This window comes from Macaca nemestrina, chromosome 17 (genome assembly GCF_043159975.1).
Source record: "Macaca nemestrina isolate mMacNem1 chromosome 17, mMacNem.hap1, whole genome shotgun sequence".
Taxonomy (NCBI): Eukaryota; Metazoa; Chordata; class Mammalia; order Primates; family Cercopithecidae; genus Macaca; species Macaca nemestrina.
The window spans coordinates 3,837,231-3,860,398 of NC_092141.1; the positions used below are offsets into that span (position 1 = coordinate 3,837,231).

The following is a 23,168-nucleotide window of genomic DNA, read 5'->3' on the forward strand; positions in this document are numbered from 1 at the left end:
GATTGACTTTTCCGGCCGGGCACGGTGGCTCACGCCCATAATCTCAGCACTTTGGGAGGCCAAGGCAGGCAGGTCACCTGACATCAGGAGTTCAAGATCAGCCTGGCCAACGTTGCAAAACACCATCTCTACTAATAATACAAAAATTAGCTGGGCATGGTGGCAGGCGCCTGTAATCCCAGCTACTTGATTGGCTGAGGCAGGAGAATCACTTGAACCCGGGAGGCGGAAGTTGCAGTGAGCCCAGATCGCGCCATTGCACTCCAGCCTGGGCAACAAGAACGAAACTCTGTCTCAAAAAAAAAAAAAAATTATGGACTTTTCTTTAAAATCTGATTTGGCAGTGCTAGGTAGGTCCAGGAGTGCTAACACCTTGCCCAAGCTGGTACGCAGGTGGTCAGGTGCTCTCTGGCTCACCCCCATCTGGCCAGATCACGGCCCCCAGCAACATGGGGGGTTGCATCCCTCGCTGTGATACAGGGAGTGCCCTTAGTGTCTTATAGGCAGGGGTCTCTCGCAGGCACCTCTGGGTGTCCCTATGGCCCCTCCCAGGTGGGAGCTGAGGCTAGGTTGCAAAAAGGAAGGTGGGAGCAAGTAGGGGCTTCACAATAACACCCAAGAAAGCACATGCACCCCAGGGTCCCACCGCAGTGCTCCCAGATGCTCCCACAGATGTGGTTCCGGTGAGGCGCAGTGCAGCTGCTACGGCTCCACCAGCCCCGGGCTTTCCAGGCAGGTGGGCCTGGGAGTAGTTAAGCTTTGTCCCAGAACAGTGGGGGATGGAGCCATCGTTAAAACCACAGCTCTGGCCCCAGTATCCCACCCCCGAGACATCCCAGCCCATGCCTCAGCAAAGCCCTTGTGAATTCCAGCACTGTTTATTGAGCACACCACGTTGGGGAGGGGCGGCAGTGGTTTCCACGGTCACCAAAGTAAGGCTTGTGCACTTGCTGAGCTTCCAGATGCGAGTTAGTAAGCTAAATTCAGAAGTGGAATGGGCACCTCCAAAGAGTACGATAAAAACATTTCGTATCAAACGTGATTAAAAAAATACAAAAGTTAAACCCACAGGCAAAGAGGAAAATGACAATCCTGAGAGCTGCCCTGAAATGTGAGCCTCGAACCTCGTCTAAATCCTGTAAGAAGGTAAACCCTGGGGAGGCCAGCACCCCTCGGGAGAGTGGGAGTGAACGGGGAGCCCACCTGGCTTCTGTCTGGGCAAACCTTCATACAGCCCCTGGCAGGACGTGTGTGCAGTCCCCCGATGGGCAGAGGCACTGCGGGGTGGACACACGAGGGCTGCGGGGCGGTGGCGGAGCCGAACCCGGCGGCCAGGGCAAAGCGGGAAAGGCCCGGCCTCTCCGGCATTTCCCAGCTTTGGTGGCTCCCAAGAGATGGTGGTTCCCACTTGCCCTGCCACAGCTGTGGCCAGGCAGCAAGGTTGGACCTGAGCCTGTGGTCACAGCAGACCGGCTACCACTCAGCTCCAGGCCCTTGTTTCCAATCCTCGGTGTCCAGGGGAGAAAGCTGGTCCCAGAGGCCCCAGGCCAGGGGTGGGAGAAGAGAAGGAAGGCCAGGCCCGGCCTCTGGGACCAGCTGTAGCCCTTCTGAGCTGGGGCCCAGCACTCAGCAGAAGCCAGGTGGGGACAGAGCGTGGCAGTGGCGTTCCCGTACAGAGGGGAGGCAGGCAGGAGTTGCAGACGGTGGCAGCTGCTAGGACAGCATGGACTGCTGCACGGCCTTCTGCAGTGACTGCCGTGTCACCAGCAGGCGTACCACCTCCTCCGAGCGCTTGGTGAGCCGCTTCCGGGCCTGGTCGTGTGTGACCATGGTCATGTCCCAGCCGTTCACCTGGCCCAGGGAGAGAAGACAGGCCCACCTCAGCTCCCCGCCCTCTGGGATCTGGAAGCAGAGGGCTTTGGAGGCCCGGGTCATTCAAGTAAGCCCCCAGCCTAACATCCCAGGCCAAGCGCTGCGGCTGAGACACACACAGGAGAGAAAGCCAGCGTCCTCTGGGGCAATACCAGCATAGGCTCCCAACTGGCTATGGTGAGTTCCTCCCAGCTGGGAGGCTGCGGCAGGTCCCCAACCCCACGTGCTTCAGACCTGCTGGCCCAAACCTTGTTTTTCCTCCTTTGGGACACGTGTTACCTGCATGATCTTGTCTCCAATCTGCAGCCCGGCGATTTCAGCAGGGCCTCCTTCGGACACCCGTGTGACATAAATACCCTGGAAAGGGGTAGCCCAAGTCAAGCCCTGTGGTCCCTGGACTGGCCCCTTATCCACAGAGCGGAAGCCAGCATAGCACATTGTCAGCCGTCCCTCTGTCCCTGCACTCAGCCTGTCCCAGCACACACGGTCAGTGAGGACTATTCTGAGAGAGCCGGGACAGAGTGTCGCTGCCCCACCATGCGCCGGCCGTGCTCCCCTGGGCTTTATCTGGACAGCCCTTCCTCACCCCTACCCATCCTTATTCTCACTAGGTCACTTCCAATGCCTGCTTAGAGAACATGGTTTGAGAGATGAGGTCTGCTCCTTCCATGGGGGCCCAGGAAACAGAGACCCACCATCTCAGGCCCCTGTGCCCCATGGAGCGGTCTCAGTACCCCAGAACCCCCTCACCTTGTCCGTCTTGTCTTCAGAAAAGGGATTCTGGGAAGGATCCTGGTCGATTCCACCTCCAATGCTAAAACCCAGGATTAAGTTCTCACCTTGACGCAGCTTGTGAATTTCAACTCTTTGCTGGCAAAGAAAAAAAGCCAGTTGAGGGAAGTGGGTGGTTGGAGAATGAGGCTGGTGTGCGTCCCCAGCAGCAGCCTCAGAGCCATGCCAAGGGGGTGGGGCCCAGGCCCCTGCAGGAATCCAGCTGCTCACAGCCTGGGAGGCTGAGGAGCTGGCACTCAGAAATTGGCCACATTGATCCACCCACACAGCCCTCTGTCCTCAACCTGTCCCCACTTCCCCTATTAGTCTTAGGCACTGGTCTTGGTCAACACGTGGTCAAAGCCCCTGCTGGCCCAAGAGTCCAGGTGCTATGGCTTTTGTGGGTGGGAAGCCCATCTCACAGGAGGTGCTCTGGAAAAACAGAGATCAAACTTGCATAGAAAGGAGAGGAAGGGCTTCCCGGCCAAGGGGACCAGAGCACAGCACAGGCTTCAAGGTGCTGTGGATACGTGTTCGTGAGACTGGAGTGTCCAGTGCAGGACACAGAACTGGGAGGCGAGATGAGGCTGAAAGTGTAAGGCTGGGGCCAGATCCTGTCCTGAAGGGGAGTAGGGGTGTCTCCCTAAGCCCCGGGCCCTGCTCTTATGCAGAAACAAGAGTGTTCTGAGGCGCTCCCACCATGCTCTGGGGTTATGGTCCCCAACTGTGCCAAGTTCCTTTCAAAGCCCTTGGCAAGCACTGTCCAGTAAGCAGATGCTGGGAGCCAGACCAGATCACTCCCAAGGTCGAGTTTTAACAGGAAAGAGAAAAGAAGCAAAAGATGACAATCCAGATTAGACCTAAAGAAGTTTCCCAAAGCGGGGATTATTTGCATCAGGCTTTGAGGGGGTGATGGGTAGCCTTGATCCTGAACCCACTGGAGTTCTCAGGAATGGAGTAGGGCAGGGCATGGCCAGGTTCGCTGCTAGAATGACCACTCAGGTAATCAGTAGAGGAACGGACATCTCACAAAAGCAGGATGCAGAGGCTAGGGGACATGGAGCTACCTGAAAATGGAGATCTACAGACTTAGGGACCACTCATGGAGGAGAGGAGTCAAGAGGAGCACCCAGCCACCTTGCCTGGCTGAACACACATCACTCAGATGAGGACCCAGGAGGAGGAGGGACAGGTTGGGTTGGAGTGCCAGGAGCTGCAGGGCAGGTGTCCAGAAGGCAGATGGATCGATGGAGCCAGAGTTCAGAGGAATGGCCTAAATGGATTTAACATTCTCAAAATTCTACATGGGAGAGGGTGGGGACTGGGGAGTGAGCCTGCCCAACCCCATCCCCAATCCAAGACTCAAGGGAGAGGCCAGACCATACACACCATGTTCAAGCACGTTCCTGGTGTTACTAGAATTGGGAGGCATGCACCTGCAATTTTGGGGAAGGCCCTGGGACCAGTTATGGCATGAGGGAGCGGGGCAGGAAGCATGAGACCCACTGCGCCTGGGTCTTCATGCCCCAAACTGAGCTCCTCCAGGCCTGCTTCGCCGGCATAGTCAGAAGATTACAGGCCCTTGGGTTGGGAGACAGGGCTGTCACTGATTTGCTGGGTGAGGTCACGCAGAAGGTGGCTTGCTCTGGCTCCTCACCTGCCCCTGCCCCCACCCCGCTTCTAGCTAAAGAGTAAACTTGGTGCCCTCTCTCTGGGGCAGCTAGGGATCTAAAAAAGCCAGGCTGGGCCAGGCGCGGTGCCTCACACCTGTTATCCCAGCACTTTGGGAGGCTGAGGCAGGTGGATCACCTGAGGTCAGGAGTTCAAGACAAGCCTGGCCAACATGGTGAAACCCCATCTCTACTAACCATACAAAAATTAGGTGGACGTGCTCGTGTACGTCTGTAATCCCAGCTACTTGGGAGGCTGAGGCAGGAGAATCGCTTGAACCCAGGAGGCGGAGGTTGCAGTGAGCCCAGATCGCGCCACTGTACTCCAGCCTGGGCGACAGAGCAAGACTGTCTCAAAGAAAAAAAAAAAAAAAGTCAGGCTGGTGCAGGGAGGGTGAAGCTTAGGACAGCTGTCAGCTGGTCCAGCAATGTTTCCTCCTGGCCCAGGCCTGAGCTGGTGCTCTAAGCTCAGCCTCACGTGTCGCTTTTATCAGTGGCTTCTCTGCCTCCACCCACCTGATTGCTGAGCTTCTCCAGCACACCCATCTGAGATAGCACACCCAGTCCCTAAGGCTCCAGGGCGGGGACTTGACCTACTGCCCACCGGGCAGGCATTTCTTCTCGTCCCTCCTCTGAATGCTGTCGGGAGGTAGGCAGGAGACCTGAGTCTATCCTGAGGTCTTCTCTGGCTGAGCACTTCTTTCTGGGACTCCCCACCTCTGTCATAGGGTTGCTCTCCAGGCCCCGTCCCACCGTGACACCGGCGTCTGAGTCTAACAGCCCAGCCTCCCTTCCTCCCTCTGCCTAGTCTAATACCACCCAGCACCTAAAACAAGCCAGAGGGCGGCCAGGGGCCTAGGCTAGCCCCCAGAGGGTCTACTCAGGACTCAGGTGCCAGGAGGGAGGCCTGGACTTTTCTGCCTTAAGGGCTGGAGAACCAAGAAAAGTTCCAAGACGCAACGGTCATCGCAGCTATACAAGCGTCCACCCTGGACCAGGCGGCGAGTGGGTCGGAGGAGCAAGGCTGGACAGGAAGGGGGAAGGGGCTGCCACGGCAGGCTCGGGACAGCTCCACCCCCAGATCTCCCTTCGGGCGGCGGCGCAAGCTGCAGCGGAGGAAGCATTTCCTCATTCCAGAGGCTGCGACTCATGGACGTCGGGATCGGCGCCCGCCCCCCGCAGCTCCCCGGCTGGGGACACGGAGGCCCGGGAAGGGGGCGCTTTCCCAGGCTCCCGCAGCCGGGCCTTTCCCCGTGGCCCTCCCCGCCCCGCGCGCGCAGTCTGGGCTCCGTCCAGGGTCTCGGGAGGCTCTCGGGTCCCGGCCGTCCCTGTTTCGTGGCTGGGGGAACTGCGGCCCGCTCCGGCAAAGCGGGAACCCGAGCCCTTGCCGCCGGTTCGCAGGATCCCCGGGTTCGATGCTCTTGTCAACCAGCTTGGGGTGTCCGTTTCCCGCTCTGCGAGGTGGGGTCAGGCCAAGACTAGGAGGAGCCGGCGCAAGCGCACTCACCACCACGGCGGTGACCGGCTGGCCCGGGATGTAAGACATCTCGACCCCACTCTGGTCGCCCAGCGCCGCTCCGGGAAGCCGGCAGCAGAGTACCCGCGGCCGCGCCCTCGCTGCTTAACAAAGGCCGCCCCGCTCGGTCCGCCCCCTCATGAATAGTTAACAAACCTCCAGCCAATCACTGGCCGGAGCGCTACTCCGCTTTCGGAAGTCCCGGCGCGTGCGTAGAAAAGCAGGCAGAGGGTGGAGCCTGTCCGGGGCGCCCACGGCGCAGGCGCAGAGGGCGGGGCGGGACCTGGGCGCGTGCGCAGCCCGGGACCTCCCGGCAGCCTTCAGAGCAAGATGGCGCCGCAGGCATCGCTTCCCCTTCCCGTCTGAGGGAATCCTAAGTACTGTGTCCGGCGCCGTGTTCCAGGTAACTGGGCCAGCGTGGCCGGGGAACGCAGACGCGCCACCACCTCCCGGCCGACTCGCACCCTCAATCTCCTCGGCGTTTTTGGAAGGTCCGAGGCCCAGGATTGGTGCCAGGTCTCGGAAGCTCCAGGGGGAGGGGGCGGCGTGAACCCAACTCACCGAGCTCCGGGCGCTGCTTGTAACTTGGTTTTCTCCGCAGCTCCGCGTTGCTCCGCGAGAAAGCGAGAGGCCGAGCCCCGGCGGGTGCGATGGCCGCGGTAGTGGCCAAGCGGGAAGGGCCGCCGTTCATCAGCGAGGCGGCCGTGCGGGGCAACGCCGCCGTCCTGGATTATTGCCGGACCTCGGTGTCAGCGCTGTCGGGGGCCACGGCCGGCATCCTCGGCCTCACCGGCCTCTACGGCTTCATCTTCTACCTGCTCGCCTCCGTCCTGCTCTCCCTGCTCCTCATTCTCAAGGCGGGAAGGAGGTGGAACAAATATTTCAAATCACGGAGACCCCTCTTTACAGGAGGCCTCATCGGGGGCCTCTTCACCTACGTCCTGTTCTGGACGTTCCTCTACGGCATGGTGCACGTCTACTGAAATGGGGGCCCGGGGGACTTTTTTTAAAAACCAGATCGGGAGGACTGTGGCCAGCAATTAACACCGTGTAGACTTCCTTAGTCCTTAAGTGGTTGAATTCGCTGCTTGTTCTGTAACCTTATAAATAATTTATATCTGAAGACGGAGAGCCTGTAATATTCTTCAGATTAAATGAAGCGTGAGACACTTGGTATAGTTCTTTCCTGCCATAAAGCTTAGTCTGCCACTGATGCAAAATCGCCGAGATTTGACTCCTGGAGAGCAGGGACTGGGCCAGAGCCTTGTGTTAAGTCCTTGCGTTTACACATAGGCCATCCAGAAACGGACCCTAAGGGCCTACATAAGGAAATAACTTCTTATTAACATCCTAAGAAGCGGTAACAGTTAATATGTATTAAGAGCTTCTTGGGCCGTTGCGGTGGCTGATGTCTGTAATCCCAGCATTTTGGGAGGCCGAGGTGGGCGGATAACCTGAGGTCAGGAGTTCAAGACCAGCCTGGCCAACATGGTGAAACTCCGTGTCTACTAAAAATACAAATATTAGCCGGGTGTGGTGGCGCGCGCCTGCAATGCCAGGTACTGGAGAGGCCGAGGCAGGAGAAACGTTTGAACCCTAGAGGCAGAGGTTGCAGTGAGCCAAGATCGCGCCACTGCATTCCAGCCTGGGTGATGGAGCGCGACTCCGTCCGTGTCTCACGAAAAAAAAAAACAGAGTTCCCTATATGCTGGCATTGTGACTTGTACTTTTTACACCAATCCTCCCATTTAATTTTAGCAATAACCTTTCAGGGTAGATGTTATTGTTAGCTCCCTGGTAAGGAACCTGAGACTCAGAGAGGTTAAATACTTCTGCCAGAGGAGATACAGCTAGGAAGAGACAGAGCCAGGATTCAAACGCAGGTCTCTTAATTTGCTCTTGATAGGCTGGGTGTACCTTTCCCAGGCCAGTGTTCCCTCCCACTAACCACTAACCACTACTTCCAGGTATAAATGGTGTCATTTTAGTTCCGTTTCATTTAGTGACAGTCTTTTCCATAAGAAAAAGTCAAGATTTTATCTATATATATATATACACACACACACACACACACACACACACATATACACAGGCACCCGCCACCACGCCCGGCTAATGTTTTGTATTTTTAGTAGAGACGGGGTTTCACCGGGTTAGCCAGGATGGTCTCGATCTCCTGACCTCGTGATCCACCTGCCTCAGCCTCCCGAAGTGCTGAGATTACAGGCGTGAGCCACTGCGCCCGGCCAGTCAAGATGTATTTTTTAGAATATGTCTAGGGAAGATTAAATATTGTTTGGACATTTAGGCCAGCACAGTGGCTCATGCCTATAATCCCAGCACTTTGGGAGGCTGAGGCGGGCGGATCACCCAAGGTCAGGAGTTCGATACAAGCCTGGCCAACATGGTGAAACCCCATCCCTACTAAAAATAAGATGCAAAAATTAGGCATGGTGGTGGGCAGCTATAATCCCAGCTACTTGGGAGGCTGAGGCAGGAGAATCACTTGAGCCCGGAAGGTGGAGGTTGCAGTGAGCCAAGATCGTGCCACTGCACTTCAGTCTGGGTGACAGCAAGATTCCATCTCAAAAAAAAAATTGTTTGGACATTTAAACTGAATTTTGGGCTGGTTTAGGGTGTAAACACCTCCATGTGTTAATCCCTGATCCTTTCTTGTCAAGAGAGTTATCTTAAAATGCATTTGTGGCCGGGCACCTGTAATCCCAGCGCTTTGGGAGGCTGAGGTGGATGGATCACCTGAGGTGGGGAGTTCGAGACCAACCTGACCAATATGGAGAAACCCCGTCTCTACCAAAAGTACAAAATTAGCCAGGCGTGGTGGCACATGCCGGTAATCCCAGCTACTAGAGAGGCTAAGGCAGGAGAATTGCTTGAACCTGGGAGGCAGAGGTTGCAGTGAGCCGAGATGGCGCCATTGCACTCCAGCCTGGGCAACAAGAGTGAAACTCCATCTCAAAAAAAAAAGAAAGAATAAAACGCGTGTGTTTATTTGATATTGCAATAGAATTATAGTAGTTGCCTGAGTGCAGTGGCTCATGCTGTGATACCAGCACTTTGGGAGGCCAAGGCTTGAGCCCAGGAGATCAAGACCAGCCTGGGCAACATAGTGAGAGTCCCATCTCTACAAAAAAAACATGTAATTAGCCAGGTGTGGTAGCATGTGCCTGTAGTCCCAGCTACTCAGGAGGCTGAGGTGGGAGGATCAGGATCACCTGGGCCCAGGAGGTTGAGGCCACAGTAAGCCATAATTTGCCACTACACTCCAACCTGAGCAACAGCGAGACCCTGTCTAAAAAAAGAAATTATGGTAATGAACATGATGGTGCTCATTGGATTTATAGTTAACTGGGGAGACCAGCATCACCTAATTTCACAAATACTTAAATTATGGTAAGTACTGTGAAGAGAGGACACAGCAAACCTAGCCCAAGTTGGGGGATGGAGGTCAAGGAAGTCTTCTTTGAGGAAATGACATTACATCTGAAACCCAAAGGTTGAATAACATGGCCAAGTAAAGTGTGGGGAAGGGGTTACCTTCAGGAAAGCGCATGTTTCCAGGCCATTGGGTAGGAAGGAATGTGACTGTATTTAGAGAGTGAGAGAAGAGGCCACAGGGTAGACCCAGACCAGATCATGGAGGGCAGTAATGGGTACGGGGGCATGTCCCTGTAGGAGGCTGGAATGGGAAGATCAAGATCACTTGAGCCCAGGAGGTTCAGGCTGCAGTGAGCTCCCATTTGCCCTGGCCTTGATCCTCAGAGCAAATGGGGGAAGCCTTTGGAAGTTTTTAGTCTGAAGTGATGTAATCACATTTGGATTTTTTTTTTTTTTTTTTTAATAATCTGTTTTCGTTTGGAAGGGGATCTGAGAGCTTGAATCCAAGACCCCTTTTGACAGATCATAGCCCATGGCCAGTCATGGAAATGGATCTGGGACCCAGACCTGTTATATTCCGTTTCAGCTTCAGGACCACACGCACACGACGCCAAGGAGAAGCCGAGGCCATAGTGTTGCCTCCCTATCCCAGTGAGCCCTTTCTCTGCCCCCCACTGAAGATCCTCAGTGGTTCGCCCACCTCTGTCCTCTCAGAACCTCCTCTGAGTGGGAAGGAAACGTTCATTCCTGGTGTGAGGGAGAAGCAGAGGGAGTCCTCGGCCTGGTGGGAGAGGAGGAAGAAGGAAGAGGGATAAGTGAGCTGATGATGTACTTACCCATTTCCCTATTGTTGGGCAGTAAGTTTGAAATGTTCACTACTATAAAAAATTCTCCAATGAATGTCTGCGTTTCTATTGTCTTGAGAAATTTAGTAAGTTCCTACAGCAGAAGATAAAAATTTGATTCCAAATGATTTCAAGTTGTTAGATTACACTAATTGAATGAAAAGTACCAGTTTTATCAGTGCCTTCCTAGTCTATAATTTTAATAGTTGTTCATTTAAAGCATTTCCATAATTTGAATTTCCTTGCAAGATAATGAGGATATAATATATGGGTTACTAATTATTTCTCGTGTCTGCCTCTTTTGATCTTGCCTTCCTACATTTTCCTTCAAAATACGGGTAAAAGGCCGGGCGCGGTGGCTCACGCCTGGAATCCCAACACTTTGGGAGGCTGAGGTGGGCGGATCACCTGAGGTCGGGAGTTCGAGATCAGCCTGACCAACATGGAGAGACCCTGTCTCTATTAAAAATGCAAAATTAGCCGGGCGTGGTTGTACATGCCTCTAATCCCAGCTACTCAGGAAGCTGAGGCAGGAGAATTGCTTGAACCCGGGAGGCAGAGGTTGCAGTGAGCCATTGCACTCCGGCCTTGGCAACAAGAGCAGAACTCCATCTCAAAAAAAAAAAAAAAAAATTAGAATACAGGGAAAAATGGGCCGGGCACGGTGGCTCTCACCTGTAATCCCAGCACTTTGGGAGGCCAAGGTGGGTGGATCACAAGGTCAGGAGTTTGAGACCAGCCTGACCAACATGGTGAAACCCCGTCTCTATTAAAAATACAAAAAAAATTAGCCAGGCGTGGTGGCGCACACCTGTAATCCCAGCTACTCAGGAGGCTGAGGCAGAAGAATCGCTTGAGCCTGGGAGGCGGAGGCTGCAGTGAGCCGAGATCGTGCCACTGCACTCCAGCCTGGGTTACAGAGCAAGACTCCGTCTCAAAAAATATATATATAAAATATATATATTATATATATTCTACATATATATAGTATATATATTATATATATACACACACTTTATATATAATATATATACACAGGTAAACATGAAGGCATGAGGGGAAGAAAGTCAGGACACATTTGAAATTGATACCGTTTATTGTTTTATGACCAAATAAGAGTGTCGGAGAACACATGTATTGGGCAGGTGCCAGAAAGCGTCTGCCATCTCCCCCACTCATTCTGTGTACTGGCCTAAGGGCAAACAGCTGGCAGGAAGGTGGTATCTTTAGGAGAGAGAGTTCTTGGATCCACTGGAGAGGATGCTCTGAGGGAAGTTGCGGCACTTGGAGAGGGGAGTGGGGCGGAACCAAATGGAGCCCTTCTCCAGACATGCGCAATGCCGTTCCAAGTGAGGTAATCTAGGAGCTCTACGGGGCACTGTGGTCCTTAGCTGAGGTGCTCAAGGACTCTGGAAGGAAGTCGTGTTCCCCACTTACAACCCGTTCCCTAGTGCGGGAAGCCAGCCCCGGAGACAGGAAGAACTGACGGCAGGGGGTGGGGCAAAAAGACAGCCATGATGGGTCTGTCCTGATGACCCCAGCATCAGACGTGGAGGTCACTTTGCTCTTTCATGGCTGGTCCCCGTGATGTGACATGGATAGCACCCAGTGTACAAATTTCCCATTGGGCAGCATCATGGCATTCCCAAAGGCCTGGGATCGCTCGGTGCCGGACGGCTGGGTTTAGGATGGGGCCTGAACATAAGCAGAGGCAATTCACGTGCTCCTGGAATATCAGAACAGAAAGGAGCTCCAGAGGCTGGCACTCTCAGCTTCCCAGTGAGGCAACCAGTGCCCAGGGAGAAGGGCTTTCCCAAGTCTGAAAGGAGCTCCAGTTCCTGCTTCACTTCTCCCCATTTAAAAGCCAGTTTCCATCAGATTAATGAGCCTCCCACTCTTGAACCAAGATTATGCAGAAAAACGGTGGGAGCTGGGGGCTGCGCAAAAAGCAAGGAAACTGGAAGAGTGTGACACTGTCTGGAAGCTGTCATGGGATCTCTGGCTTTTCTGAGCATGGGGGCCCTGATGGGCAGTCAGGAGGTCACTGGAAGGCTTGGCCAGCCTTGAAGAAACAACGAGGTAAGTCCTCTAAGGAAGCAAAGTCTAAAGGGGCAACCCTCACAGCTAAAGACAGTCAACTTGATTAGACAAAAGCCTCGCCAAACCTGGCTCCTGTCTGCCGCCTTCACCCAGCTTCTTCGTTGCTCCTTCCCACGTCAAAGCGTCTCTTCACACCTGCGCTTACCTCACCTGGAATGCTTCCCCGTCACCTAATTAGGCTGCTATAACCTTTCAGATTTCAACCCACAGGTCACTTCCTTGGGGAGACTTTATCTGGCTACTCCTCATTGACCTCTCCGACACCCCATTCCGCCTGCAATGACAGGCGTGATCATTTGATAACGCCCACTAGACTGGATACCCTCGAGGGCAGGGATCATGTCTGTGTTGCTCATCCCTGTCTCAGCAGTGTCTGGTCCAACACCTGACACGTCACGGGGACTCCATAAACATTTCCTGGCTAAAGGAATGACTAACTGTAGGAAGACATTTCTTTTTTTTTTTTTTTTTTTTTTTTGGAGACGGAGTCTTGCTCTGTCGCCCAGGCTGGAGTGCAGTGGCACGATCTTGGCTCACTGCAACCTCCGCCTCCCAGGTTCAAGCCATTCTCCTGCTCAGCCTCCCGAGTAGCTGAGAGTACAGGTGCATGCCGTCACGCCCAGCTAGTTTTTTGTATTTTAGTAGAGACAGGATTTCACCATGTTGCCCAGGCTGTTCTGGAACTCCTGAATTCAGGCAATCCGCCCGCCTCGACCTCCCACAGTGCTAGGATTACAGGCGTGAGCCACGGCACCCGGCTAGGAAGACATTTTCATTGCAATACGAAACAAATAGTACGACTATCCTCAGGTTCTGTGGCTTCTGCCAGCCATTTCAGTCTGCTTAAAATCAGCAGCCATGACCCCTGCCATTTTTGCTTCCTCCCAAACCTAAAAGTCACCAAGTTATAAAGTGCAAGGCTTTGCTTCAGTGCGGAAGTGACACACCTGAGTGGATCACCTGGATCTTCACTTTTTTTTTTGAGACAAGAGTCTCACTCTGTCACCCCAGGCTGGAGTGCAGTGGCGTGATCTCAGCTCACTGCAACCTCTCCCTCCCAGGTTCAAGTGATTCTCCTGCCTCAGCCTCCCAAGTAGCTGGGATTACAGGCACCCGCCACCACGCCCAGCTAATTTTTGTATTTTTGGTAGAGACGGGGCTTCACCATGTTGGCCAGGCTGGCCTCGAACTCCTGACCTCAGGTGATCCACCCGCCTCGGCCTCCCAAAGCCACCGGGCCCAGCCTGGATCTTTACTTTCTAATCAGAGAGCAGTACAGGCTTGTTGCAGGTTCCCTTCCCAGACAACCCAAAGTGAGGAAGTTCCTTGCTCTGGGAGGGTTCCTGTTCTGGAGACCACGTCCCTGGGTCCCAGGAACAGCATCACTGACACCTGCCAGGCCCCTTCTCTCCAAAGCCTCAGTGGAGGGGTGCTCTCACCCCCGCTTTCTGTGTGCAGAGAGAACCCCTCCAAAGAGGGTGCTTCCAGGTAGCCGCCCAGACAGCATTGGGTCTGGTTGAGTCAGGAAAGCGCTGGGGGGCTTTTCTGCTGGGAGACTCGGGCAGTGACGAGGGTTGAGCTCCAGGTTTCTCACTTTGGATTTACAAGGAGACGACTCACAGACAACGGGGCAGGAGAAGAGGCCTAGTCAGCTCCCAAGCCCAACACTGAAACGTACTTCGTGTCCGTTTTTGACGGGGGAGACTCAGTCTTAAGCGCCAGCATCAGGAGAAGTTCATTACCTGAGTGAATGTGTAAGAAACCAAGCGAGTTCTCAGCAAAATCATGGAGCCTCTTGCATTAGTAACACTGGCTGCCTCTGGGGCACGGGGAGGACAGAGGGTTGCTTCTCACCGACTATTCTTTTGCACCTTTTAAACTTTGAATCATATAAGTGTTACCTAGTCAAAATATTTTAACTTAAATCAGCTGAGCATACTGCTACTCTCAGGGTGGGGGAGGAAGCCTCTTGGTCTCTTGGTAGCATGCGTGTAAGTCTGACCTAGAAACTGGCTCCATCCACCAAAGCTGGCCTTTTTTCCCTGAGAACCAGGGCTTCTCAAATGTCACTGTGCACACAAATCACCTTGGAATCTTGTTGAAACGCAGATTCCGATTTGGGTGCGGGGGGTGCTGGGACCTGCATTTCTAGCAGGCTCCAGTCCCTGGACCCCACTTTAAATAGTAAGGCTTGGCCGGGCGCAGTGGCTCACGCATGTAATCCCAGCACTTTGGGAGGCCAAGTCTGGCGGATCACCTGAGGTTAGGAGTTTGAGACCAGCCTGGCCAACATGGTGAAACCCCATCTCTACTAACACTACAAAAATTAGCCGGGCGTGGTGGTGGGCACCTGTAATCCCAGCTACTTGGGAGGCTGAAACAGGAGAATTGATTGAACCTGGGAGGCATTGGTCGCAGTGAGCCGAGATCACAACACTGCACTCCAGCCTGGGCGAGAGAGCGAGACTCTCTCTCAAATAAATAAATAAAAAGCAAGGCTCTACAGTGATGGAGGGAGAGAGCAGCAGGTGGGTGTGGCACGGGACAGGTGGGGACGGCGGGAGGGGAATGAGGGCCTCCCTAACTCAGCCCGTTTACACCTGCTGAGTGGCGCCATCCTTGATCTCGTTAGTAGTTCAGGCCCAGCCTCCGAGGAGGGCTGGGGAGACGGCAGGAGCTCGTCAGGGCCAAGGCAACTGCCTCTCCCATCTGGGCAAGTCCGTATTCCCCGAGCTTCCCAAGGCTGGCGGAGTCAGGTGGAGCAGAGGCCTCCCTGCCTCCCCTTCCCCATCTTACCTAGACTGCCCCGGAGCTGGCTTCTCCCCCTAAGAGCCAGCTGCCTCCTGACTGCTCCAGTCCTTTCCTGGTTGCCTCCATGGCCACCTTTAAATTTTATCCTTGGGGCAAAGCCCAAATGTCCTCTTGGGTGTTGTCCAAGAGCTTTCTCCGAGCGACCACCGTTCCCGGCAGGGATTTCTGAAACTCTGCTAGAGGCTAGTGGAGGGCCAGCTGCAGTGGTTGAGCCTGGCTGTGACGTCTCTGTTGGCTTTGGAGGAATTACACGCGTGCCCCTCTCCCTGAGGGCAGGTCAGTGTCTCGTTTAAGCACCTCTTGGGCGGGCCCAGCACACAGCATGCGTCAAGTCGTGTTTACCGCACGTATGAATGAGTGAAGGTGCAGCCAGGTTCAGGGACAATCCAAACATTCCACTTCCACTCAGGGCCCTGGCCTGCCCCTTTCCCTGGACTCCAGGGACTCCTCTTCTAGGTCTGAGCCCCTCTGACCATCGGACGGCTCTCCTCCTCACTCAACGAAAAGCTTGCAGCAAGATCCCAAAGTGCAGGAGAGATGGCTGCGCCTGGAGGCCCCTCTCTCATGCAGGCACAGACTCCTCTTCCCAGTTCAGAGCTGCCGGTGGTTCCGGCCCCAACGTCTTCAGCGACGCTGCTGGTAGCCAACAGCCCTGGCTACGTCTCCATTGTCTGCAGCTGCTCCAAATTCGCCTGTGCATTCTGCAAATGGCCAGACCTGTGTGTGGGCAGGAGGGGGCACACAGGGCAGAGAGGACTGTCGGGAGCCGGTGGGTAGGCCAGCCTCACCAGAGGCAGCACCGCTCCGCTCCGGGCAGCACCGCAGGCAGGCAGAGCATTCAGAGACAGCGCAGTCCGCCAGGGTTCCTGTGGAAGCCCAGCATGCATAGATGCTCAGGCAGAAGCCTCTGGAGTTGCCCCCGCAAGGAGCAGCAGCAATTGCAGTGGCAGCTGGAGCGTGGGCCTGTGAGTCCGGAGCCTCCCACAGCCGCAGCGAGGCTCAGCCAAGACAAGCCAGGCAGTCGGGCTTCCCGCTTGCTCAGAATAGGAGCTCAGGTGAGCGCCCAGAAAGTAAGAGTCAACTCAGGGAGCACAGGAGGGGCTGCCAGGCTCTGGGCCTGCCCCACACGGACCCCTAACCTCCAGCCTCCTTGCCCCACTGCAGCCCCTGCCTCTCTCTCTCCTCACTCTTCTCCAGCCCCGTCTATTTCTCTTTTTTTTTTTTTTTTTTTTTGAGACGGAGTCGCGCTCTGTCACCCAGGCTGGGATCTCAGCTCACTGCAAGCTCTGCCTCCCGGGTTCACGCCATTCTCCTGCCTCAGCCTCCCGAGTACCTGGGACTACAGGCGCCACCACCTCGCCCGGCTAGATTTTTGTATTTTTTTAGTAGAGACGGGGTTTCACCGTGTTAGCCAGGATGGTCTCGATCTCCTGACCTCGTGATCCGCCCGTCTCGGCCTCCCAAAGTGCTGGGATTACAGGCTTGAGCCACCGCACGCGGCCCAGCCCAGTCTATTTCTTGCTCCTTCCCTGCCCGGGCCCAGCTCCCAGCTGAACGCTGCCAATTCCTGAACCAGCAAGGAACGAAAGCTGGGCCAGGGGAAAGGCCACCCAGGTCAGTGAGTACCTGGGGTGTGGTTTACAAGAGTCACAGAACCCCAGTCTGACTGAGCAGGAGGTGTCCAGCCCCCAATGGTAGGGGAAAAAAAGGAAAACAAGGTACAGAAAGGGCCAAGCACCTGCTCACTGCACAGGCACTCTGCAAGGCAGACGCAGAGGAGGCCCGAGACAGGCCCCCCACCCAGCCAGACGCCCTCCCCACGCAGGCTGAGCCTCGTCTGCAGAGAAGCCAGCATCCCCAGGAAGCGTGGCCCAAGGACCCCCCTGGCAGCACGGCCAGCACCCTCCCGAGGCCGGGGCAGCCCCAGAATCGCACACCGAAGAGGGGCTGGGGGGTCATCTGAGCACAGAGACGTTTGGCGAAGACAGAGTAACTCAGGAAAACCGCATCCGACAGACACTGCTGGGATTCAAATCCCAGCGCTGCCATTCACCAGCTGTGTGACTTGAGCAAATTACTGAGACTTTCTGTGCCTCAGTTTCCTCATTTGTAAAATGGGGAAGATCGGTGTCTACCTCATTTAGTTGCTTAAATGACTTAACAAATACAGAGAGTACAGAGGGGTTCTGGGCAGAGAAGGAGTGCTGTGTAACAGGGCACTGTTATCATCTGAGTGCTAGCATGGCACAGCCCACACCCCTGGCCGGCCAGGGACTCGGGAGCTAAGGGGGACCTTGGGGGCTAAAGCACCAGCAGCCTCTCCCACAGCCTCACCCTGCGTCCTCCACCCTGCTTCCTCCCCCTTGTTTCCACCACCCTGCATCCTCCACCCGGCTTCCTCCACCCTGTGTCCTCCACTCCGCTTCCTCCACCCCACTTCTTCCACCCCTCGTCCTCCTCCCTGCGTCCTCCACCCTGCGTCCTCCACCCCACTTCTTCCACCCCACTTCTTCCACCCCTCGTCCTCCTCCCTGCGTCCTCCACCCTGCGTCCTCCACCCTGCGTCCTCCACCCTGCGTCCTCCACCCTGCTTCCTCCACCCGGCTTCCTCTATCCTGCCTCCTCCACCCTGCCTCCTCCACCCTGCTTCCTCCACCCTGCAGGCTGTCACCCTGCATCCTCCACCCTGCGTCCTCCACCCCGCTTCCTCCACCCTGCGTCCTCCACTCTGCTTCCTCCACCCCGCGTCCTCCACTCTGCTTCCTCCACCCCGCTTCCTCCACCCCGCGTCCTCCACCCTGCGTCCTCCACCCCGCTTCCTCCACCCTGCGTCCTCCACCCCGCTTCCTCCACCCTGCGTCCTCCACCCCGCTTCCTCCACCCTGCGTCCTCCACTCCGCTTCCTCCACCCTGCTTCTTCCACCCCTCATCCTCCTCCCTGTGTCCTCCTCCCTGCGTCCTCCACCCTGCGTCCTCCACCCCGCGTCCTCCACTCCGCTTCCTCCACCCCGCTTCCTCCACCCTGCGTCCTCCACCCTGCGTCCGCCACCCCGCGTCCGCCACCCCGCGTCCTCCACTCCGCTTCCTCCACCCTGCGTCCTCCACCCCGCGTTCTCCACCCTGCCTCCTGTACCCTGCTTCCCCCAGCAGCACAGTCAGGACTGTGGTTGGGGTTCAGCCTGTGGCCTGGGTCAGGGCACACCCTATAACCCAGGGCTGGGGTTCAGGCCACAGCTGGAGTGCAGCAAGGTGAATGACACAGGCAGACCTGACACCCACTGTCCCAGGCTGTGGGGGCGCTGAGGGAGCACTAAGGTGTCTGCCCCAACTCCCATTCTGATCCCCGCTTCTCCAGAAAGCCTTCCTCAAAGGCCGAAGCCACAGCCCCTTCCCCTTCCCTTCCCCCCACAGTCATCAGTGTTCCCCACCCATGCTGTGCTCTGCCACTCTGAACACACACACCCCACCAAACCCAGGGCCCAGGAAACTCCGGAAACAGCCTCTGCACAGAAGAAAATATCTGCTTTCCAGCCGGGCGCAGTGGCTCATGCCTGTAATCCCAGTACTTTGGGAGGCCGAGGCAGGTGGATCATCTGAAGTTAGGATTCGAGACCAGCCTGGCCAACATGGTGAAACCCCGTCTCTACTAAAAATACAAAATTAGCCTGGCGTGGTGGTGCGTGTTTCTAATCCCAGCTACTCAGGAGGCGGAGGCAGGAGAATCGCTTGAACCCGGGAGGCGGCTGTTGCAGTGAGCCGAGATGGTGCCATTGCATTCCAGCCTGGGCGACTGAGTGAAACTTGGTCTCAAAAAAAAAAAAAAAAAAAAAAATACGCTTTCCTTTCCTTTACTACTCCAGCTTCCCTCAGCCCCGGCCCACCAGGATCACCAAGTCCAAGAATCCCAAAACAAAAGTGCTGCAGACACCCATTTGATTCGTAAACCAGCTCTCTCATCTCCCAGATAGAGAAACCAAGGCCCAAGGAGGCCTGGGACTTGTCCGGAGTCAGGTGGAGCCTGTGAACTCCGTCTCCCACCCCGTGGCCCACAGCGCCCTCTCCTCCCACTGCTGCCGAGGCCGAATCCGGTTCTGTAGAGCATGTACTCAGAACACTGCTCCTCCCCGGGCCCTCCAGCCCCTGCCTCCCACCCCGGCCGTCAATATTCACATGAGGGTAAAGGCGCAAAGCCGGGGGGCGCTCCACAGGGCTGCACTTGGACCGCGGCCTGAAAGCAGAACTGACCTTACTTCCTCGTATTTCCTGTCGCGGTAAAACTCTCTCTTTTTGATGAGGTAGATGAGTACCAGGTCGCAGAAGAAAGCTCCCTGCAAAAGAGGGGTGTCTGATTCAGAGTCCTAGACCTCCGAGAGCACTGCTCATTTGGAGCACCTTGTTGTTCGATCCTGCAACAGCCCCTAAGGGAGGCCTCACTGTCCCCATTTAACAGATGAGGAAACTGGGGTCAGGAAGGGGCACCCTTGTCCGAGACCTCAGAGCCGGTCCGTGGTGGAGCTGGACTGGAGCTTCCCCGGATCCCACAGGCCAGGCGCTCCCCGACCCCGCACCACCCGGACCCCGTCCAATCGTTCCTTCAACACGTTTGCTGGGCACCCAGCAGATGCCAGGGCCTGCACCGAGGTACAGGGAGGATCTGGGCAAGAGAGGCTTCCTGGGGACTCTCCCTCTGGTGCTGGAGACAGGTGTGTCGATGACGACCCAGACGGGACTTGACTCAGCCTGGGGAGGGTCCCTATTCAGCCCTTAAGAACTAATACAAGACGCAGAGGCGGAAGGACATTCGAGGGGGGAGGAACAAATGCCACGGGGCCTGTGCGGGAAGAGGGAGAGGCACGTCTGGAGGGGCCTGTGGAGAAGAGGGAGAGGCACGTCTGGAGAGGTGGATGGGGACCAGCCTGCTAGGTTTCTTAGAATGTTTCCGAGGCATTGATCCTCATCCTTTAGGTGAGGCGGAGGCACCACAGCCCGAATTTTGGCATTTAGAAAGATCCCTGTGGTAGTGTGAGATGGGCTGGAAGGGTTCTAACCAGCAAGGACACTACGGTGCTGGTCAAAGAAAGATGACGGGTACCAGGTGTAGTGGGTCACGCCTGTAATCCCAGCACTTTGGGAAGCCAAGGCAGGCGCATCACCTGAGGCCAGGAGTTTGAGACCAGCCTGGCCAACATGGTGAAACCCCGTCTCGACTAAAAATACAAAAATTAGCTGGGCGTGGTGGCGGGTGCCTGTAATCCCAACTACTTGGGAGGCTGAGGCAGGAGAATCGCTTGAACTTGGGAGGTGGAGGTTGCAGTGAGCCGAGATTGCACCACTGCACTCCAGCCTGGGCAACAAGAGCGAAACTCCATCTCAAAAAAGACAAAAACAAGCAAACAAACAAACAAACAAAAAGGAAGATGATGAGGTGGACGACCCCAGCTCAGCCCCTCACACCCAAAACGTGCCCTTAGGACCAGAGCGGGTCATGCAATTGCCCCTGTCCTCCAGCAGAGGGTGACTCCACCCACAGCACAGGGCGGGGTTAGGGTCTGAATGACGGGGGAGGGTGAAGGTGGGAAGGGTCAGTGGAGGGACCAGCAAGGAATCCTGGTCCCTGGGCCCTGGGTGCTGCACATCCATCCCCCAGATGCCAAAAATGTTGCTTACTAATTCCCTGCTCCCCAGAGACCAACCCCAAACCTAACCTTGACCACTACCTCTTTCTGCACCATTACCTCCAGTTCACAGGTCTGTCCCCAGAGGATGCTCCGACTTAACTCACCAGAAAATGATGACTGGGCTGGGCGCGGTGGCTCATGCCTGTAAGCCCAGCACTGGGAGGCTGAGGTGGGCGGATCACCTGAGGTCAGGAGTTCACCTGAGGTCATGGCCAACATGGTGAAACCCCATCTCTACAAAAATACAAAAATTAGCCAGGCGTGGTGGCGCGTGCCTGTAATCCCAGCTACTCAGAAGACTGAGGCAGAAGAATTGCTTAAGCCTGGGAGGCAGAGGCTGCAGTGAGCCAAGATCGTGCCATTGCACTCCAACCTGGGCAACAGAGCGAGACTCCATCTCAAAAAAAAAGAAAAAGAGAAGCGATGGCTGAAGGTGGGCCTCCCTCTAAGAAAGCAACAGGCGCAAACATCTGGGATCCTCCCAGCGACTGTCTGCCGCTGGGGATCCATGTGGGGCTCACCTTTCTTGACCCCCTCCCAGGAGCGTGGTCTCTTTTGAGTCCTGGTGCAGGACACAATTTTCCCGGCCTCAACAAAAGTCACCCCGGGTCCCGATGGACTCCTCCAGTGGGGCTGTCTTGCATGCACGGGCAGAGGAATGAGGGAAGAGGCCGCCGGAAACCTGGGAAAGGGACCTGCTGGGATAGCCACCAGCCACCCACTGACCATTTCCATGGCTTTCAAAAACTCCAGAAGACCAAGGGGCAGCGCAGACTCGGGACGCCGTTCCCTGCCCTCAGGACCAAGGGGCAGCGCAGACTCAGGACGCCGTTCCCTGCCCTCAGGACCAAGGGGCAGCGCAGACTCGGGACCCCGTTCCCTGCCCTCAGGACCAAGGGGCAGCGCAGACTCGGGACGCCGTTCCCTGCCCTCAGGACCAAGGGGCAGCGCAGACTCGGGACCCCGTTCCCTGCCCTCAGGACCAAGGGGCAGCGCAGACTCGGGACGCCGTTCCCTGCCCTCAGGACCAAGGGGCAGCGCAGACTCGGGACCCCGTTCCCTGCCCTCAGGACCAAGGGGCAGCGCAGACTCGGGACGCCGTTCCCTGCCCTCAGGACCAAGGGGCAGCGCAGACTCGGGACCCCGTTCCCTGCCCTCAGGACCAAGGGGCAGCGCAGACTCGGGACGCCGTTCCCTGCCCTCAGGACCAAGGGGCAGCGCAGACTCGGGACGCCGTTCCCTGCCCTCAGGACCAAGGGGCAGCGCAGACTCGGGACGCCGTTCCCTGCCCTCAGGACCAAGGGGCAGCGCAGACTCGGGACGCCGTTCCCTGCCCTCAGGACCAAGGGGCAGCGCAGACTCGGGACGCCGTTCCCTGCCCTCAGGACCAAGGGGCAGTGCAGACTCGGGACGCCTTTCCCTGCCCTCAGTGCCTGCGCCTCCTCCCCTGCGAGACCCTCTCGGTCCCACTGAAGGGCCACCTCCAAGGAAGAGTCACAGGGCCGTCTTCCCTGCCTCTCAGCCTTTCAGTTGGGTGGTTCTCAGCCAGCTGCTATTCTGCCCCATCACAACTGCAGGGGAGGGTGCCCCTGACATTTACTGGGCAGAAACCGGGAACGCTCTTAAACATCCTACAACGGGCCGGGCGCGGTGGCTCACGCCTATAATCCCAGCACTTTGGGAGGCCAATACCGGAGGATTGCCTGAGCCCAGGGGTTCAAGATCAGCCTGGCCAACATAGTGAGACCCCATTTCTACAAAAAATTTAAAAATTAGCCACGCGTGGTGGTGCACCTGCAGCCCTGGCTACTGGGGAGGCTGAGGCGGGAGGATCGCTTGAGCCCAGGAATTCAAGACTGCAGTGAGCCATGATCATGCCACTGCACTCCAGCCTGGGTAACAGAGTGCCTGGGTAACCCTGTCTCTGAAATCAACATCCTCAGGGTCTGGGAAAATACATATTATCAGACTGGAAAAGTGTGAAATATGAAATAGAAAACAAAACAAAAACATCCTACAACATCCAGGACAGCCCTCTGTGCATTGTAGAATGTTTAAAGGCACGTCAGAGGATGTGTGTAAGACCACAACAAAGAATTATCCGACCCAAAAAGTCAGCAGCACTCAGGCTAAGAAACTGTCTGCAGCCTAATCCTGCCTTTTTTTTTTTTTTTTTTTTTTTTTTTGCTCTTGTTGTCCAGGCTGGAGTGCAGTGGTGCGATCTGGGCTGACCGCAACCTCTACCTCCTGGGTTCAAGCGATTCTCCTGCCTCAGCCTCCTGATTAGCTGGGATTAAAGGCGCCCGTCACCACACCTGGCTAATTTTTGTATTTTTAGTAGAAACGGGGTTTCTCCATGTTGGTCAGGCCGGTCTTGAACTCCCAACCTCAGGTGATCCACCTGCCTCAGCCTCCCACAGTGTTGGGATTACAGGTGTGAGCCCCTGCGCCCGGCCTAATCCTGCCCTCTTTTAGCAGAAGTAGAGATGGAGACTTTAGAAGTTCAGGG

General features: G+C 56.0%; 3 protein-coding genes across 5 annotated transcripts in view; 1 reads left to right on the plus strand and 2 right to left on the minus strand.

The window, feature by feature from the left end:
* Positions 1 to 859: 859 nt before the first annotated feature.
* On the minus strand, positions 860 to 5,969 carry LOC105471968 (Tax1 binding protein 3). Its single transcript, XM_011724876.2, has 4 exons — positions 5,821 to 5,969; positions 2,623 to 2,742; positions 2,152 to 2,229; positions 860 to 1,851 (listed from the first exon to the last, which is right to left on the minus strand). The coding sequence occupies exons 1-4, from the start codon at positions 5,857 to 5,859 to the stop codon at positions 1,714 to 1,716; spliced, it is 375 nt and encodes a 124-aa protein (XP_011723178.1). The 5' UTR covers positions 5,860 to 5,969; the 3' UTR covers positions 860 to 1,713.
* A 114-nt stretch (positions 5,970 to 6,083) lies between these two features.
* LOC105472027 (ER membrane protein complex subunit 6) lies at positions 6,084 to 7,001 on the plus strand. 2 transcript variants are annotated; one of them, XM_011724963.2, is made up of 2 exons: positions 6,084 to 6,232; positions 6,431 to 7,001. In XM_011724963.2, the coding sequence occupies exon 2, from the start codon at positions 6,480 to 6,482 to the stop codon at positions 6,810 to 6,812; it is 333 nt and encodes a 110-aa protein (XP_011723265.1). In that variant the 5' UTR covers positions 6,084 to 6,232; positions 6,431 to 6,479; the 3' UTR covers positions 6,813 to 7,001. The 2 variants fall into 2 exon arrangements, with proteins under 2 accessions (XP_011723265.1, XP_070938264.1); XM_071082163.1 differs by having other exon boundaries at positions 6,197 to 6,320.
* Positions 7,002 to 11,147: 4,146 nt separating this feature from the next.
* Positions 11,148 to 23,168, minus strand: part of LOC105472001 (purinergic receptor P2X 5) — a 28,984-nt gene continuing 16,963 nt past the window's right edge. For both annotated transcript variants that reach the window (XM_071082159.1, XM_071082160.1), the window contains exons 11-12: positions 19,227 to 19,309; positions 11,148 to 15,698 (exon numbers count right to left, since the gene is read on the minus strand). In XM_071082159.1, coding sequence (XP_070938260.1) covers positions 15,638 to 15,698; positions 19,227 to 19,309 — 144 coding nt within the window. In that variant the 3' untranslated portion in view covers positions 11,148 to 15,637. The remainder of the gene's footprint in view (positions 15,699 to 19,226; positions 19,310 to 23,168) is intronic.

What these genes read in the sequence shown, in the direction of transcription:
- LOC105471968 (XM_011724876.2), bottom strand. Translation starts at nt 5,859, where the DNA reads ATGTCTTACATCCCGGGCCAGCCGGTCACCGCCGTGGTG. An exon ending in CTGAAGACAAGACGGACAAG is followed by an intron (nt 2,230 to 2,622) that starts GTGAGGGGGTTC and finishes ACCCCTTTCCAG; the next exon opens with GGTATTTATGTCACACGGGT. An exon ending in TTGGAGACAAGATCATGCAG is followed by an intron (nt 1,852 to 2,151) that starts GTAACACGTGTC and finishes TCCCTGGGCCAG; the next exon opens with GTGAACGGCTGGGACATGAC.
- LOC105472027 (XM_011724963.2), top strand. Translation starts at nt 6,480, where the DNA reads ATGGCCGCGGTAGTGGCCAAGCGGGAAGGGCCGCCGTTCATCAGCGAG.